Raw genomic sequence first — 19,187 nt, 5'->3', positions numbered from 1 at the left:
TCTTCCCTGTTTGTCAATGAGAGCAAGGGGTCAATTTGACCTATGGGCTCGGACCAGCTAAATTTATATTCAGTGGTCTTAATGGGATTTAGAGTTGTGTTTGCTGCGTCTGGTTTACCACAGGAAGTCACCTCGTCCATCTTTGTCTTCCTTTGCTTTTTTCTTGTGTTGATTCCTCAGAGACCTTCGACAGCAGATCAATAGCATCTCCGTGTCCTTGTTTCTTCCACACACATACACTCACACAAATGCAAACACATGTCCACCCTCTCTCTCTCTCTCTCTCTCACTCACACACACACACACACACACTCACAGTGATCAACAGCACTGAGTGCAGCTCTGTCGGTCTCATAATCAATAGTCCTGGTTTGGGTTTGGCCTCAGCTCTGGTCAGTGTATTAATGGACATTACTGTAACTCGGGCTGCACGTTAATGCTGTTACTTTTTCCCAGCACCTCCCCCTCCCTCGTCGTTTCTGTGTTTTCACACCTTCTCCGCTCTTCTGCAAGTGTTTTCACCATGGGACTCGATGAGCGCGTTTGCCGCTTCAGGTGTTTGGGCTGTTTTTACACACAGACACGTCTTCACGCCCCCATCTTCCAAACTACTGTTTAGATTTGACCTTTGTGCTGTATTTTTCCATTCAGAGAGAAAGTGAAATGCATGACTGCCTGGAAAGCGAAAGTGTGTTTTATCTTTGCAAGGAGCTGACATGTATTTTATTATACAGAGTCTCTATGTATCTATATATTTATGTATGCATGCATGTATCTATCTTTCTATCTATTTATCTATCATTAATTCACCTCTCTCTCTGTCTCTCTCTCAGACTCTGACTGAGCCTGCCATCTTTGCCAGGGAGACCAGTTGCGATTGTCGCGCCCCTCATGAGAAGCTCACCATCGCCCAGGCCCGCAGAGGCACCCCAGGTACATCCTCCCCCCTCCTCCTGCCTTCCCCCTTCATGTTTATCACCTCTCACTCTGCCTTCCTCTTCCTCTTCTCACCGGCCATCCATGCTATTCTCATTTCTCACTCTCTGCACTGTTCAGTCAGCTCAGTAACACATTTCTCATGTGCCTTGCTTTGATACCGAGTTACATCCCACCACTACTTTTACTTCTACCTCTGTTGCTGACACTATTGTAATGTTTACTAGTACTACACATGCTACTGCTGCTGCTGCTACTATTACCCATAGTGCTTGTGCATGACTAAAATACTGGTGATGCTTTATTTGAAGCTGTGCACATAAGACTGACATAATGAACACTAATGAATACTTACGACTGTTGCCGTTCAGTCATTAATTCTGAGCTGTAAAGCATTTTGATGTCTCCATCTAAGTGAGCATAATGTATAATGTCAGCATAATTATTATTATAAGTTATAATTATAATTTTTCCCTGACTGTGTTGTGTTGTTCCTGTGTGTTTTCAGTGGACCGGCCTGTCAGAGTTTATGCAGACGGCATCTTTGACCTGTTCCACTCTGGCCATGCTCGCGCTCTCATGCAGGCCAAAAACCTGTTCCCCAACACGTACCTGATAGTAGGAGGTAGGAGAGAGCAAGCAACACACGCACACACACACACACACACACACACACACACAAACACAGCTACACACACATATTCTGACATACATATGATATTACATGCAACTAATAAAAACAGATTAACTCATGTTCTATGTGTGTGTGTGTGTGTGTGTGTGTGTGTAACAGTGTGCAGTGATGAGCTGACCCATAAGTACAAGGGGTTCACGGTGATGACAGAGGATGAACGCTATGAGGCACTGAGACACTGTCGCTATGTGGACGAGGTGGTGAGAGACGCACCCTGGACCCTCACGCCAGACTTCCTGGAGAAACACAAGGTGTGTGAGTGTGTGTGTATATGGTTCTGTGTGTGTGTGTGTGTGTGTGAGCGTGGAGGTGTGCTTGCGCTCATGTGAGAGTTTAACTTGGCATGAGGCCTCCGAGGCTTATTGGCACATGTGTGAAGTGTGTGTTTGTTTATGAGCGGCTCCTTTTCGTGCACTCCTTTGAGCATGTAAATGCTTACCTTGTGTGTGTGTGTGTGTCAGCTCAGTGTTTGCTGTCACACAGTACATGTCCTTTGGTTGTTTCTCAGATCGATTTTGTGGCTCATGACGATATCCCATACTCCTCAGCAGGAACTGAAGACGTCTATAAACACATCAAGGAGGCAGGTCAGCAGTTTTTCCTCTGCTTTTAATGCAAAAATGTGTGTGGTCTTTTTTTTTTTTTTTTTTTTTTAATCAAAGTAGACTTCTTCTTCTCAAATTGTGTGTTTCCTGTGTGTTGACCAGGCATGTTCGTGCCCACCCAGCGGACAGAGGGAATCTCTACCTCTGATTTAATCACCCGAATAGTCAGGGACTATGATGTCTACGCCCGCCGCAACCTCCAGCGTGGCTACACCGCCAAAGAGCTTAATGTCAGCTACATTAACGTAAGAGCACAGTAAAATAAACATGTTACAGTTACTGCTTAATGCTGTATTCACTAGTTACTCTGGCTACTGAAATCAGCATATTTTCAAAACTTTCAAAATTATTGAAACAATGAAATGTTTCTGTTTACTAGCCCATACTGTTCTCTCTGACTTACTTGTTTCAAAATATTAGATTGTAATTATTTGGGAAGATTCATATTACAAGGTCTCACTATGAGTTTTAAACCTTAATTTAGCCGTCCATTACATTATACAAGGTCAAACATACTTGTGACACTTGTGACACAAAAAACTTGTCTTAGAGTGCCACTTCTCATCATTCCCAATGGAGTAAACAAAAAGATTAGATGAACTCAGCTGATACTAGAGAATGATTTACTATGGAGTACCTGGTGTGGATTTAATCCCCATATGTCTAAATGAGTCCGGGTGCAACAACTAAATTTGGGTGACAAAATACCCTCCCTTGCGTTGGGTGGCACTGCTGTAATCGCTCTGGCTCAACGTTCGGTCCCTCCAGGAGAAGAAGTACCGGCTGCAGAACCAAGTGGACCGTATGAAGGAGAAGGTCCGGACAGTCGAGGAGAAGAGCAAACACTTTGTCTACCGCGTGGAGGAGAAGAGCCACGACCTCATCCAGAAGTGGGAGGAAAAATCCAGAGAGTTCATCGGCAACTTCCTGGAGCTCTTTGGACCCGATGGGACTTGGGTCAGTCAGTCACACCTTTTTATACAGAGAGAAAGTGGCATAATCTCCCCGAGCTGACTACATTGCCCCCTGGTCAAATGTAGAGTAAAATCGCATTATTGATATCAGGAATCAAAGTAATAAGAATAGTACTGGCAATGGTAATCATAAAGCTACAGAGGATATAGTTTTCGATTTTGAATTCGTGGTCCAGCAATTAAATGTATGGTAAAAGGTCAAAGCAATAAACATGTCAGCATATGCAGTGTCTCTTTTTTGTGATGAGTTTTGAGTTGTTTTTTTTTTTTTTTTTTTTTTAAGTAGTTGATGATATTTTAGGCTACAAAACAGGTGTTTGGTGTTTCTACCTTATATTTTTTTACCCAGCATTTCTTTATGCATACGAACAACACTTCTATCACTGGAGATCTGGTCTTTACTGGACGTTTTATGTTATGACATTATATGCAGTGCTGAAGTGTCCAGGCTTTCAAAATGTAAGAAAGCATTTTGAACCATGGATTGATTTTTGTGCTGTAAGTTAAGTGCTGACACTCATCCTCTCTCTCTCTCTCCCCCTCCTGCCTCCACAGAAACAGGTGTTTCAGGAGCGCAGTGGACGAATGCTGTCCTACGCTCTGTCCCCCCGAGAGTCGCCCTGCAACAGCCCTCCACGGGAGCTGTCCCCGCTGCGCTCCCCCTCCCCCCCTTCGCCCCCGTCCCGCTGGCACAACGCACGGCCCTCACCCCCGACCTCGCCCAAGGGAGCGTCTGCCTCCATTAGTAGCATGAGTGAAGGTGACGAGGACGAGAAGTAGACATCCTTGGACTGGGGAGCACACACACACACACACACAGACACACACACACACACACACACACACACACACACATCGCTCACAGGATACTGCCTGAGAACTGTTCACATGTGCGCAAACAAACACACACATGCTCACATCTCCTTACACACACTGACAGCGATGACTGGATGCTGAAACACATTATCCTCCGGTCCAGGAAGCTGCAGATATGCAAGACAGGGCAGAGGGTGGTCATGGGAAACAACACCCAAGAAGCCATCACAGTCTCTGTCGTCTGGGCAGCGGAGCGGACAGAGGGAAGGAGAGGACCTGAGGCTGGGACTGCGGCAGGTCGTGATGGAGTCAAGGAGCCCATAATGTCTGCATGGATAGGGCTTATTCATGGCTCTCTGTGTAGCCGGCGTCACATCAGAATCCCTCACAGCATCTTTTGAAAGGAGCTGATCTGCCCTAGATTGTCCAGCCATGATAGAGACTGTCCGAAACAGCCTGCTCATAACACCACCTCATGGTTTACTGTCTGATTTTCTCTAGTTTGGTAGTGTTTTTTTATTAGTTCACATTGCTGTAAATGGGACCTCAAGACATTGTGTATTTTCCATTATTTCACAGCCTCCACTGTGACGACTGGATGTGATGGTGAACAGGCACACTGTTACAGAACGCTGTGTGTGTGTCGTGGGTTTTTGCTAAAGGGCAAACACACACCTCAGCTCTGCAGAACCATACAGTGCATGTGAACAGACAGGAACTCCTCTCACCACTGTGTAACTGTGCGCTTCATGATCCACCAGTTTGTCTGATAAAGGAGAGAAATAGCTCCCCCTAGAACAGCACAGGCAACACTGCAGACACACTGCTGGCACTGGCACACACACACACACGCTCAGCTCTTAGCTGATGCAAGTCTGCGCCAATTTTGCACAAATCATCAGAGGATCCCTAAAATATGTATTCAAAAGAGGCAGATTCATAATCCTGGCTGCACAGCATAACCTCTGTGATCGAAAACTAATTTTAAAGACTCTTGTTCTCATTCGGATGTGATGACCACTTTCAAAGATGGAGATTAAGAGTAATCCCAGAGAGAACTCGGCTGAAAGCAAGTTCTTAGTGTAAGACAGCATTGGAAATTAAAATAGGCCTGGAGGAAAAAAAAAATGTCCTTCCAAGTTCATAAAATATCCCTGAAACTGAGGTGACGGCACAGAAAATGTCCACCGAAAAAAAACTGCACACTAAGGTTTGCAGTGCCTCAGCTTGCACTGCTTTGTTGTGCAGCAGAAGATTTCTAATAACAATGTTCATGTGAGAGATTGTCTGACTCAACATAATAGCAGAAATGAGGCCTGTCATAAAATTATAGACGCTGCAAAAATCCTCCCCAAAATTAGTTTTCGGGGACTTGAACTTTGCTTGATTTATGTCTGTGAAAAAGTCCCTAAAAATTGGTTTTAATAAGCCGCCTCGATTTATTAGCTTAGAAATGTAAACCGAGCCTTTAAGGCCAAGCCTAGAGAGCAAATGTAATCAACTGTGCCAGTCTAATCTTTAGTCACATGCTATACCAAAAAAAAAAAAGCAACAATGAAAACCCTCCACCGCAGTAGGCCATGAAAATAGAACTTGTATAAAATCACCGTGAAGCTTGGTAAACTTGTGCATTTCCACAACAGACAACCATATATGTATATTTTTGTCATTTTTCACTGTTTATCAATTGCTTGGTCCCAATCACATTTGGTTATTACACATCAAACCTGGAACAATTGGAGATGCAACGTTTTTTCCTTTAGGTGAAGCACTGACACTCTGGTGATACTTGAAATATTAAATCTATATTATTTGAAGCCCTTGAGGTGAACTTGAGATGTCAGGTTTTTGAAAAACCGTTATCATCCTCATGTTTTCATCTTCGCAATCATTTGAAATGTAACAGATATTTTGCTCATGTCCATCCTGGGCCTGAGCAGGCCACCCATCCACCCCCATCACAATCTTCCCTCTGATGCAATGTAGAGATCTTCCTGTCCTGTGCGCGCTACATGTAAGTCTGCACTACATGTACAAACTTTGGGAATGTGTCTTTTTTTGTCTTATTTTGTAATGTCTAATTCCGAACAGCTTGATATGTAAATAAAAGAAAAACGCATAATCGAATACAAATTAAAAGTTGATTACTTGGGCGTTCCTCTGTTATGAGGAACACAAAGACAATCCAGAGACAAATCACACACAATGGCAATGCTCTTTATTGTCAGTTTAACAGTAGGAAAGGTGACATCATGCTGAATCATACCTTCAAACGGCTGTGTTACTGTTTTGATGTATGTTGGTGAGCATTGGTGACTATAATTTGCAGATGACACTGAATTTTAATTGCATACCGTTGCATGATTTCCCCTGCGGCGAGGAGCTCATGCATACAAAGTGCTCAAACACGGTTTTAAGCCGGAAATACAGTGAGAAGGAAAACATAAAGAAGTCACTCAACACCAGCTGCTAATATCAACATTGATCATACTGTAATATATATGTACAATCTACTCAGCAATACCATGAGTACAGAGACGGTCTTCAGTGGGAAAGGTTTTCTCAGACGACTGAGGATGGAAGATCCATGGGCCTCTAAAGTGGGTTTAATCCAAACTGTTTGACAGCAATAGGTCCCAGCTGTGTGTTTTCTTTTTTAGTTCATAATACAACACAGCTGTACATGAGACAGATGTAAAATTAGACCACACATCTTCCTTTCAAAAGCTTTCCCTTATGTGTTCAGTCGTCTAGCTGAAAAATATGATTCTGACTGAGAAATAAGGAGAACACACATCAAAGTGAACTGGGGTCCATGACTGAAGAGGACCGTAGTCTCTAGCGCGTACCCATCAAGCACATATCAGCCTCAGTTCATCGTTGAAAAACCACTTTCATCTTTTCAGGGATCAGCTAAAGCATGTACTGAGAGGTATGATGGCAGGTTGTGGAGGTATTGGCAGCGTCAAAGGTTTGGCGGAAAAGCGAAGGAAGATGGAGCTTTCCGTGTGCGGTGTCTTTCGCAATTTCTTCATCATCTACACTCCTTTCTTTTCACAGCAGATGGAGCTGAAGGAGATGAGAAGAGGAAGTCACTTCAGATTACTGAGATTCCCCACAATCCAGCCTTAATCGATGCACAGCCAAGCTTTATGCTTGCGTGAGCCGTGTTTCATCAGGCAACAGTGTACTTCTGCAGCTCAAAACACTACACCTCCATCACTGTCAGAATATAAACACTGGCCTGGCGCCTCACCTGGCTCTGAACACTAAAACTCTCAATAGAGGTGGACCAATGATCTGAAGTGACTGTGTATTGTTTTAGATTATTAACACCAGCAAGACAAGTCATAAAAGCTGCTGAACATGACTGAAAAGTGACAAAACTCAGATGGTTTGAAAAGAAAAAAAACAAAAACAAAAACGATCCATTGATCCAAGATTGTTTAGCGGTACAGACCACCCCACCTGGAACCACATTCAACCCCTACTTAATTTGCTTAATCTCCAAGCATTTAAATAAAGAGCAAAATAGTAGCGGACTTTCTACAGCCTTTTACAAATATGAGAAAAAAATCAGCAAAAGTTCATCAAAGGAAGTCCTGTTCGTATGTCAAAGATGTGCAGTCAAACTTAAAATTGTTCTCCATGCTGTTTTGTTAGGTCAGACATGGCCCCTTTGTTCCTGGATGAAATGAAAGAAAGCCTGTCAGCCATCGGACGCCTCTGTGTTTTAAAATCAATGTTCAAAGTCCACCTCCTCCATCTTCACTCAGGATAATACACTGAGGCCTCTAAAACACACAAACACTGCTCAAACTCAGTCAAAGGGTTAGTAGTACCACCAGTGGGACACAAGGCTGACTTGGTATGAGATTGTTAGGATCACGTCCAAACCGTGTGCATGCTGTGTGTCCATCACAGCAGGTCCACACTGCTTACACGATGAAATGCAGAGAGGGGCGGGGGTAGTGTTGTTAGCATCAGCCAAGAGGAAATCCAGCTTTCTTTTTAAGTCCTCAATTAGAAGTAATTAGTCCATTTCCTCCGTGTGAGGATTGTTACAATACAATACAATCATGCTGGTGTGGTAGGAGCTACAGGAGAGACAAGGCTGGCATGGTGTCGCTTCATAAACATCCTAATGATGCTCCTTTGGTCCATCAGTATTGGTCTTGTTAGGTGCGGAGCTGCGTAAACACATGGATGTGGGTTAATGCTGGTTTACAACGCAGAAATGTGTGATGAGGGTCAGTATTGCTGCTAAGCTGTCTGTTAGTGGGTGGCAGGTTCACTTCTAAAAGCACACACAACAAGAGTGACCAAATACTTATAAAATAAAAACATGAATCAGTGCTAAACTGTCTCCCTTTTGAAATGAACTTTAAGTTACAGTAGAGCCATCAAGGCCAATAAAAAAAGTAATAATAATAAAAACAAATCTTTGATATATCTCTAAAGGTAAGGCTTTCTTCTCTCACTGACATAAAATAAATATCTTTGATTCTAGATCATTATAAATATGCTGTGCGCATTGATTGTAGTCATTCCTCCAATATATAATCATGGTTTCATCTCATTTGAGTCCTAATTATAACGTGGCAGTACACTGGTTGCTCCTCTCCCTCTTTTTCCCAGCTAAATGAGTGCAACTGAAACTAGACATCACTATGCCAGCGACACACTGACCTATTTGTGCGTCCAATCAAAGTGCCTCCCAAGGGAAGGAAATGAAACCTCCTTGTTCTCCCATTTTCATCGAAACTCAAACCCTGTGTCCCTGCCTGCATTTGGGAGGGAGAAACAGAGGCCCTTTTATGCACGGCCGGACACAGAAAAGCAAGAGTGCAGCCCTTCGCCGATGCTGAAAAAGACACATAATCAGCAGTGCGTGGCTTTTTCGGCCACAGGGGGCGGCGGGCGAGTCAGCAAAGCCAGGCAGGCCTGCTGTGCACAAGACAGTGGGAGAAAAGGCTGTGCTAAAGTGGACTTAATTCAATCTAGCACTCACTTAGTGGAGCGAAAAAAAAAATCCCCGATGATTAAGATTCACAAGACTCAGCTGAGCAAATGACCAGCAATTCATGAAAGATGTTAGATGACAGGGATCAAGTTCCTTTTTTAAACTCCATCGTGGGAGAGCCAATGGTAATGCCATAACAACAAAAAAGTAGGCTCATGAAGGTCGTTGCCGTTGGGTACAGATCTAAGTTCAGCTCAGCCGGCCCTTCCAAAGCCCTACTATTAACCACTGGGATTTCAATGCGAGACTGATCCTAAACCAAGCGTTTACCCAAGGGCAACATTCATCATGCATGCACTGGGCATTCAGAGCGGGCATTTGGGCTCCCAGAGGGCTAGCAGGGCCAGGCAGAGTTATCTGTTGGCCTTGTATTTGGACTTGCTGGCGTCACGTGGCTCTTTGCTGGGGTTGCTCCAGTCGTCTGCCTCGGGGCTGGTCTTGTAATGCCGCCATGCTGACTTGTTGAACACAGGCAGCCTTTCGAACGACTCGCTGGACAGGGCCTTTAATGGAGGGACACAAAAAAAAAAGAGCCAGTGTGAAGTCACAGCCTTCTGAATGCATTGACCACTGAGCTAGTGAATTTGTGGAGACCAGATTTGGGGGATAACTTAACTTTTTTTTTCTGTCTTTGAGTAGTCATATTGTAATGATTTTAGAACATCATGACACATAATCCTGCTGTCTAAACTGATTCCGACAAGCAAATTTTTATGTTAAGGCGCGCTATGGAAAACCACTGAATTTGAATTAGAGTAGAATGATCTTTCCCATTCAAATCAGCATAGCAGGACGGCTGGAGTGGTATTGTTGCTCATGCAAAAAACTGCAAAGAACTGTGGTCATTGCAGTGGGCAAACTTCCATATAAATCAACATGCGGCACGAGGCTGACTCTCTGTCGTGAGAAGTTTTGCAGCAACAACCAAATGAGGGGAGGGAAAGGGGAACTGAGGATTGCTGGATCAACAGCTAGCCACTATTAACACTGATTAGCACTGTAACAAGCAGCCATAGCACGATATATCATCTCAACTCAAGTGTGACACACTTTATGCCGCGACTGATGTGCGATGTCACCATAGAAACTAATCATAACTGCCATTTTATTAAACTTTTTATAATGTTGTGGTTTGTTGTGACTGTATTGTGCGATCCAGTGTGCTATTTAAAATCACTCAACAATCTCAGCCAATCAAACCGATGGCAGGACACTGTAGGAACAGAAGCAAATGTAGGAGAAAAACAAAAATGCCAAAGATGTGTTAAAGATAAATTTGTATTTGTTCAAAATAGTGACATCCAGTAACACTTGTAATTTTGTTCTGTCATATAGGCTTACAAGGAAGGAAAGTTAGATATGATGACTTGGATCTTTGCTGGGGGGGAACTTTGAGTAATCAGACCTCCTAAAATTTTAAATGAACACACGTAGTCACCCGTAGGGTTCTCATTAGGAGCCCAAGTCATTGATAAATTCTGCACTTATTCCATGTTTTTTGTCAACTGAGTCTAAAGAGTCCATATTATTTGATTCTAGAGTATTCTAGAGTTGTGTTGACATGACACCTGACATTACTGTTTGGCTCCACGGGATGAATATTAATTTGATTATTTGGCATGTGATTTTGGAAAGCCTTACTGAGTATTACCCATATTGCCCAGGCCCAGTGGATACATACATGAGAGGGTTAGAGAATTGTGATATTTGATGGGCTCACTGTACCTTGAGATAAATGACAGCATCAGTGCCGACTCCCTCCATGGAATAAAGCTTCAGATCCCCCTGGAAATATCGAGCGTAGAGTCTGGAAATGGGCAGACCATAACCAAAGCCAGCCTGAGACAGAGAGAGCGAGAGAGCGAGAGAGTGGAGGAGAGAGTGGAGGAGAGAGAGATTAGCAGGTGAGATTTAAATCATAAAATAAATACATAAAGTGGTGTGAGTGTGTGTGTGTGTGCAGAAGAGCTCAGTCAAGAGGAAGAGGTCAGTTTTAGAAGGATATGATCAGCTCAAGACAGTTTGGTTCAGCACTTATGTTTAAAATTCTTGAGAGCGGCAGACTGAAATGCAATTTGACTGTAACTCTTCCATAGCTGAGGCCGCTTGTATCTCAAAGAGAGCTGACAGCGCCCAGTACAAAACACTGGAGGCACAGCTAGTCTAGTATTACAGTTACGTAGTATTATAATTATGTAAAAAATACTTTACAAGGCATGGGAGGCAAGGCTTGTAGACACATTTTTTTATGAATAAAGACACAAGCTAGACATGCATTTATCTATGTTAAAACCTGACAGGATATTGATCTGATGGAGGGGAGGGGCTGACTGTTCTGCCCTGTTGTTAATCAGAGGAACACACAGGCTTGCTTTAATCGAGTCATTCACTGTATGACAAATACATCTACTGATAAAAGTCAAATTGATTTATAATTATCAACAGGATCAATATTGATGTGACCCTAGTGTGTGGTGTATGTCTATGTGTGTGTGTGTGTGTGTGTGTGTGTGTGTGTGTATACCAGTGGGACAGCTCCTGGCTCCAGGCTTGGTGTAGGGGCAGTGGAGTACATGTAATTAAAGAGACGATCTATCTTCCTCAGCGGGACTCCTCCTCCTCTGTCACTGATCTGCAGAGAGAGAGAGATGGAGAGAGAGAGAGAGAATGAGTTCAAACACCACAACAGTATCAATACTGTATGGTAGGATGTGTGTGTGTGTGTGTGTTACCTTTATGGAGAGGTCCTCTTTACCCAGGGTAACTTTTGCCTTCACTGGTGGTAAACCCTCTTTGCTATTCTCATGAAGCTCCACTGTAGCCCTCATAGAGTTCTACACACACACACACACACACACACACACACACACACACACAGAATTAATTAACTTGGCTTCCGGGATCCTTACAGAATTGTGGCGCTCATATTACAATTTAATTACATTCGCTGACCACCAGACTGGTATTTTGTTTTTATACTTTATTACCAAAGGATTTTTCCAGCCACAGTCAGAAACATCTTCCTTTGGACATTTTCGCCCAGGCAACATGTACACAAAATAAATATAAAAGTATAAACTCAGAGAAAAATACAACAAAATGCAAAAAATAGAGACAAATGAAAAAGGTTGAAAAAGAAAGGAGATCACTGTAAACATCTAGTAAGACAGAGCAATACCAAATAAGGAGAAAGGAAAGGTAAGGTTCCCCAAATTTCGGGGGAAAAAAAACTGTCTACTTAATGCTTTCAGTGGCCTACACTTTGCGAGAAGAGACTGAAGAGTGTGGAGAAGGGAGCCAAACCAATGCACAAAGCATGAGAAGCTGGTAAACCTATTACTCAACCATTTCAATTCACTGGGTTTAAACAAAAAGAGACAAGTATTCCTACAGCAGTGTACTCATAAGCCTCTGTTGGATGTGACAGCTGAGGGTGATTATTCTTCAGAGCGGCGGGTTAAAGGCGCGCTCACCTTGAAGAGCTCAAACAGCATGTGGAACAGGTGAGAGGGCACATACACCACCTGGATGGGCTTCTTCGGAGCCTTCACTGGAACACGAGGAGACAGGGAGGCTGGCATGAGCACACACACACACACACACTCACAAATATCACATGGAAGTGCACCAGTTTTGTGCAAGTTACTGAAAATTAGTGAGTAGTTACAGGTTCTTCCCTCAAAAGGAGATGAATTACTTTACCAGTTACTGCATATAAAAGGAATTAGTTACTAGGGAAAGGAACCATATCAGCAACTGTAATGACATTATTTAATTTGAAAAACGAATTAGTTTCATTTCTAGTTACCATCAAAAGTAGCGGAATTATAGTAACGCATTACTTCCACCACTGAAGTGCACACACACACACACACACACACACACACACACACACACACACACACACACACACACACACACACACACACACACACACACACACACACACACACACACACACACACACATACAGTTCCTTTGAAGTTAATGAGAGGCCACATTCTGAACATGGTAATCACTGATGGTGTCACTCACACACACACACACACACACACACACACACACACACACACATACACACAAAACCACAAGCGTAACACCAGTGCTCTTCTTTGGAGATTACTGCTATTTTTGTACAGAAAGGGAGGGCCGCTCGGCTAAATGGGTGGACAGACGGATTATATATATATCTTTATTCCCCGAAGAACAAACGTGTCTTACTGTTGAACTCCTCGATCTTCAAGGCGGGGGCAGCCAAGTAGTACTTCTCACACAGCATCTTGGCTGTGTCATAGGCATCTGACAGGCGAGAGACAACACAGGAGCAGAACAAGCTGAATGAGATAACTGCTTCCCTCGGATTCCTGTCAGGGGTCACCAATGTGGCTACTGTTCCCTCCCGGGTCACCAACAGTGCAGCTTTTCTGTCCCGCTGGTGTTGGTGAGAGAATTCCCCGATGCCGGTGTGACTTTAGCACACATGACCTCGGTTTTGTTTGATTTGGGTCAGAGTTGAGGGCGGAAGGAGAAGTGTAGCACATATTTCTGCTGACCCAGATTCCTAACAAAACTATGCAAATATTTAGCGAGGAAAAGCCACAGTTTGCACAGCAGAGATGACAATACATTCCTCAATGTGGCAGAGTATGCCGTCACTGACTGCTGTTCAAACCCTGTCTGAGTTTTAGACAAAAGAAAGATACAAGAAAAATTCAATCTAGATGATGTATAACAGGTGGCACTCCAAAAAAAAAAAAAAAAAAAAAAAAAAAACACATACCCGATGTCTTTCTTGCTTGATTTTTATTTCATATTTAAAGCAGCCAGACATCTTTCCTTTTCATGGACTAAAAATCAAGCAAGAAATTAGTGTTTTTTTTTCAAATGCCACCCTTCCTGCCCAAATTATTTCAACATAAGCCATTTTGCAACCACTGTGTATTGCGGAAACAGTGCCATGGATACTAACTGTAATGATGACGTAATGTTTTCATGTGAACATGACAGGGCATGTAAACTCTTGAACTCACCACTGACGACCTCAGACACGTTGCAGGTGGGATCGATGCTGCCGATGTGTTTTGGATGAGCCGGGTTGGTGTCGTTGCCGAACAAGAGAGCTGAGCGGAAACACGCAGGACGAAAAGCAAAGTTCACTGGATTTTATAATAGTACATCATGCCCTTTAAAATAATCAAACCTACAACAAAGCAGGTACAGGCCAGTAATAAAAAAACTCAATCAGAAAACAATTAAAAAGTTTCATCATAGCCAAACAAAGACAAAGGACAGAGAAAATACCGAAGCCAATCAACTGGCTGTAATGTTTGTGCAAACTCCAAATGACTTAAGTGTTAATTTGCATTCAAAAGGACATTCTGTGTGTGTGTGTGTGTGTGTGTGTGTGTGTGTGTGTGTGTGTGTGTGTGTGTGTGTGACTGAGACTCACTGTGCTGGTTGATGAGCATGCGGAAGGAGATGCGGTTGGTGTAGAAGCGGTCTAAGAAGTACTGGATGTTGCTGCTGATGAAGGGGTCAAAGCCGAACTTCTCCTTGTACTCGATGACTCCCTGAGCCATGGTGGGGACGACGTCGTTGTGGCGGTTACGAATCTCTATCAACAGCTCCAGGAAACTGGAATGTAGATGAGTGAATATTTGGACATTTGGATGGATAGATGGATCAATAGAAGGATGAATAGATGTATGATTGGATGATCAGAAAAAAAAAAAAAACAAGAGGGGAGGGAGGAATGCATCAACATCAACCAGTCATGCACACTCATCAATTACATGCCACTTCTGAGTACGGATGCATGATATTTAATTTTTTTTTCCCGATATCTAATTTGCAGATATTATCTATACCTTTTTCACCAATATGTGCACATATTTTTTCCACCTAATTGCAGAGAACATTAGTGGAATTTACTCTTATTGTGAAAGCCCACTTGCAGATGTAGGCATAAAATATAATGCTTTCCAAAATGTACACATTCCACCTGGCAAAATAAGAAACCTACTACAACTTACTTTATTTTACTATTTAAGTGAACTGACGAAAGCTTAGTAATGTAAGAAGGATAGGCAAAATAAGCTAAAGGCTTCAGCCTATACCTTTTCGGTCAGTGTCTATTGTGTCTATTTGTATATATGTATATATATATGTATTTGTTTTGGTTTTCCACTGAAAGGAAATGAAATATTATTTACTGTTTAAAAATATGTGCATAAGTAATTGTCTATTCATGTGTATTTGATTTTTGCAACTTGAAAATGACCGAAATAAAACATTCACTAACACTAACTTGGTTATGTACAATATGCCATATTTATTTTTACGTATACACTCAGCAGCCACTTTATTAGGTCCACTGTACAATCTCATGCAGTTCAATGCAACAGTTTTGCCATAAATTCTACCTTTTAAGAAAGTTTATAATATTCATGTTTTTGTTGACATTGTGGAGAATGTGTCAATTTGATTCTGTGTTTATTATTGAGGTTGTATTTTGCAGAGGTCTTGGTCTGGACGGCATTATATTGAGCGGTGTTTCTACTTTTTTGTCTTCTGTATTTATATGCATAAGGGGAGACAGAATAGCAGAAACACCTCTCCATAAAATGCACTCCAGTACAACAGCAGCAGGAACTACGAGCTCAATGCCAAACATAGAAGTGAATGAACACCTTTATTACTGTGACAAAAAGAAAACCTGAGCATTACAGGCATCATAAAAGTAAACTTTATGGCGGAACAGTTGCACTGGATTGCATTAGATTGCACAGAGACGGGCTTGGATTTTGTGGTCATTATTTGGCAAGTCACACGCACACAAAACAAATGTGTTCTTTATATATGATGGTTGTCATAAATTAAAAGTTGAGAAAATGCAAATTCACCAGCAATTCAGCCCGTGTGTGATTGCGCTTCACCTGAATCCAACTCCTTGCCTGTTAACCCCACCATCTTTTTTTTCTTTGTAACGTCAAAGCGAAACTTTGCAAAAGCGAAATGACAATTGTGCAATACTTTTTTGTCCTTTCGTCACGCAGTTAAGCCGAGCAATCACAGTCTCGATGGCTCATTAGCAGCTGGCAGCTGGTTCTCTAAACAGGCTTTCTTATCCAAATCCCTATCTGCGTCTATCATGCAGGGCAGTTTATCACATGGGCACTGTTGTAGTATAAATACACACCGCTATCTCTCCAGTCAGCAGGGATTTATGTTTATTACAGCTGATTAGCAACAATGGAGGGAGGATTCAAGACAAGGACATAAAGCCAGTGAGAGATGGGTGGATGTTTCAACTTGAATTTGTAGCTGCAGTTTCGATTGTGCTTCTGATAAGGTGTGTCACTCACTCGTTCAGAGCGTGAGGGTCCTCCGGCTTTCTGTTCTCATAACCGAGCAGCTCCACAAAGCTCTGCATGTACCTGATCAACAAGCAAACATAGGTCAAAGGGCAACGCTTGAATATGAACCTTATCATCTTGCAGCGGAGAGCGTGTCCCAGCCGTATTAAGTGTATTTCTGGAAGGGCCGCCTCACCATTTCTGGACCAGCCTGACGGAGGGCTGGCTCAGCAGGTTATCAGGTAGCAGGTTGACCTCTCGCATGGTGTTGGCCAGCCGCACCGGCAGCTCCTTGCGCAGGAACATGTACGACGTCTTCTCGCACGCATTGTCCCGCCCTGACGGGAGGATCACATTAGGTTTCCGTCAAAGCCATGGCACTCAAAGGCTCTCCAACTATGCAGAGCTTCTCATTTTGTTTTTACTTCACAAGAAATATGTTCAGGACATCTGGCCAGAGTGGCTGAGGGATTCCAAACAAATCACCAGCTGCTTAAACTTTTTTTTTTTTTTTTTTTAAACAAGTCATTTATCTCCTTCCAACTCCAATTTTAGTAATTTTCCCGTTTTCACTCCTATTGAAGGATTATTCCTCTGTGGGCTGTCAAAACCCGTTAACCTCGTAGGGTTTATGTAGTTCTTTCAAAATCCATGGGATGAATCACAAATGCACTGTCATGAAACTACAAAACAAGGCTGCAATATAAACAACAACAATATAAATAACGAAAAAGAGCCGCCCAGTAATCTACCAAAGTGACTGATAATTTACAGCTTTCTATCTGGCAGCTCTAATAGCTAAAGTTTGCTCTCGGCCTGGAATTGTATTTGCTGTTTGCCAGCATTAGCTTCAACATCCTATCAAGCGTTATACAGGGAACTGATAAATCTGTCTGGCCCAGTGGAAAGCGGAAGTCATTTAGAGAGATAAGTTAACATCGTGGAGTCGTGTTTTAAAACTGGACTGAGAACAGAGGACAAAACTGCAGTGAAATCCTAAATATCTCACTTTCAATTTAACATTCATCCTCTGATTGCGCCATTGTCTCTTCCACACGTAGAGAAATAATAAAACGACAACACAAGGTTGGCCTTGTGCGAGTGCTTGTGGACACACACACACACACACACACATACATCCTGTAGGTAAAAGGTTAAACAGAAAGTTAGGCTCCAATACAGTGTTTCTCTTTTCTGAAAGACTCACGTTCCACAAGTAAAACAAAATGTAACAATGGCAAAGCCTTGGCAACTCAACTGATACAAAAGACACTTTGTCATGTAGAGGAAAACCTGTTGAACCCGGTGCACACATGCTGACAAAGTGGGTATTCTTATGAGTGACTTCCAGGGAAGGTAAAGTAAGATGAATATGATGCTGTGCTGCATCTGCTTTGAAGTTACAACAATCGAGGATTTGGCAGGGAGAAGAGGTCAGGGGAAGTGTGCCGGTGTGCTCTGAGGGCTTCCCCTGACTCAGCAGTGCAGCAGGGTTGGGATTCATGAAATCATAAAATGTGGCAACCGCTGCACTCGCTTGCTCAGACCTGAAATGACTCACAAGACATGAATGTCTCATTTGCTCCTTTGACACAGCACACTGTTCTCTCAACATGGGTGACTCTGATCATGACAAGGCCCAACCTGCATTTCTCCTTAAGACAAAGACAAGTGTTGCTGCGTAAATCCAGTGCCCCATACGCTCTCCACAGCTGTGAGTACAAATTACATAATGGAGATGACCGGGTTTAATCAGAGATGGATTAAGAACAGCCTCAGCTGCTGCACTCACACCCGGCACACTTCAAGTAGTGACAAGTGTGGCACTCGCTGTTGCTTTTCATGACTCATCTCAGGGCTTAAAATCAATTAGTGTCTCAATATCAGTGACATGGTGGCAAATAGAGAGATTTTAGAGCAGGTGGGTGCATCAGTTTTACACTTCAGACTATAATGCATAATATCACCTCTTTTATGTATCTTTTATTTTATCCTCCTCTGTGCATGAAGCTGTGTGTCATATGCTCACACTGCAGAGTAAACAAAACCGTTACAGCAGCCAGCATGGCACTGCGCGTCCTGTTATGGGTGCACTACGAGTAAACAATTGTCAGTTCAGGTCAGGTCATAACAGGGTAAGATGTTTCATTGCAGTTTTTTAATAAGACAAATGCACGCACACACACATACACACAAAACAAATTATGGGAAAAATTCCAACAGCCTATAGGCACGAGTGGATCGGATAAACAAGGCCCTTGGTTCTCTTCCCTAGCAGCAGCGGCTCTGCTCCGCTGAGGAGGGAGATTACAGAGGATGACAGCGGGGTCACAAGACAGCGCTCGTCCCTCTACTTACCAAAATCTAAGAACTGCTTGATGGAGAGCGGGGACGGCGAGAACCGGGAGTAGTACTCGATTTTGGGGTTGGTGTTTTTCAGCAGAGAAGCGAGGATCCTCATTGTGGACGATACTGTAGGATGGATCTGACCGTGAGAATGGGTTCGAAATCAACCCGACCACCTCATCCGGTAATGCTGAGAGCCAGACGCGTCGCGCTCCCTCAGCGGCCACATTGGCTCCGCTCTGCACGCGCAACAATGTGATGAAGGTCCGTTAAGATGAGATGATACGAGAAAGATAATAAGCGGTCCGGACGGCTTCCTGTGGCAACATTGTTGCACTCTCCGATCAGGGCACTGATGTCAAGGCGGGCGGAATGAGGGCACGACTTCCGGTTTTATCTTTCAAAATAAAACCACTTGGAAACCCGGTGAACGTTTTA

At 43.0% G+C, this 19,187-nt stretch overlaps 2 protein-coding genes across 5 annotated transcripts in view; one reads left to right on the top strand and one right to left on the bottom strand.

Moving 5' to 3' along the window:
* pcyt1ba (phosphate cytidylyltransferase 1B, choline a) overlaps positions 1-5,640 on the top strand; it is an 8,707-nt gene extending 3,067 nt beyond the window's left edge. The window contains exons 2-8 of the mRNA XM_030078924.1: positions 834-933; positions 1,445-1,561; positions 1,730-1,881; positions 2,139-2,217; positions 2,338-2,480; positions 3,004-3,192; positions 3,765-5,640. Coding sequence (XP_029934784.1) covers positions 834-933; positions 1,445-1,561; positions 1,730-1,881; positions 2,139-2,217; positions 2,338-2,480; positions 3,004-3,192; positions 3,765-3,989 — 1,005 coding nt within the window. The 3' untranslated portion in view covers positions 3,990-5,640. The remainder of the gene's footprint in view (positions 1-833; positions 934-1,444; positions 1,562-1,729; positions 1,882-2,138; positions 2,218-2,337; positions 2,481-3,003; positions 3,193-3,764) is intronic.
* A 581-nt stretch (positions 5,641-6,221) lies between these two features.
* pdk3a (pyruvate dehydrogenase kinase, isozyme 3a) lies at positions 6,222-19,138 on the bottom strand. Of its 4 annotated transcripts, none has more exons than XR_003930148.1 (13): positions 18,762-19,138; positions 16,600-16,741; positions 16,413-16,484; positions 14,498-14,682; positions 14,079-14,168; positions 13,270-13,347; positions 12,522-12,622; positions 11,781-11,882; positions 11,573-11,680; positions 10,774-10,887; positions 9,431-9,551; positions 8,715-8,809; positions 6,222-8,215 (listed from the first exon to the last, which is right to left on the bottom strand). XR_003930148.1 is itself a non-coding variant. In XM_030078922.1 (12 exons), the coding sequence occupies exons 1-12, from the start codon at positions 18,862-18,864 to the stop codon at positions 8,781-8,783; spliced, it is 1,245 nt and encodes a 414-aa protein (XP_029934782.1). In that variant the 5' UTR covers positions 18,865-19,138; the 3' UTR covers positions 6,222-8,780. The 4 variants fall into 4 exon arrangements, 2 of the variants coding, with proteins under 2 accessions (XP_029934782.1, XP_029934783.1); XR_003930149.1 differs by having other exon boundaries at positions 6,222-7,094; XM_030078922.1 differs by having other exon boundaries at positions 6,222-8,809.
* Positions 19,139-19,187: the final 49 nt, after the last annotated feature.

Source organism: Myripristis murdjan, chromosome 20, assembly GCF_902150065.1.
Source record: "Myripristis murdjan chromosome 20, fMyrMur1.1, whole genome shotgun sequence".
Taxonomy (NCBI): domain Eukaryota; kingdom Metazoa; phylum Chordata; class Actinopteri; order Holocentriformes; family Holocentridae; genus Myripristis; species Myripristis murdjan.
This window is presented reverse-complemented; position numbering and strand designations above follow the sequence as displayed.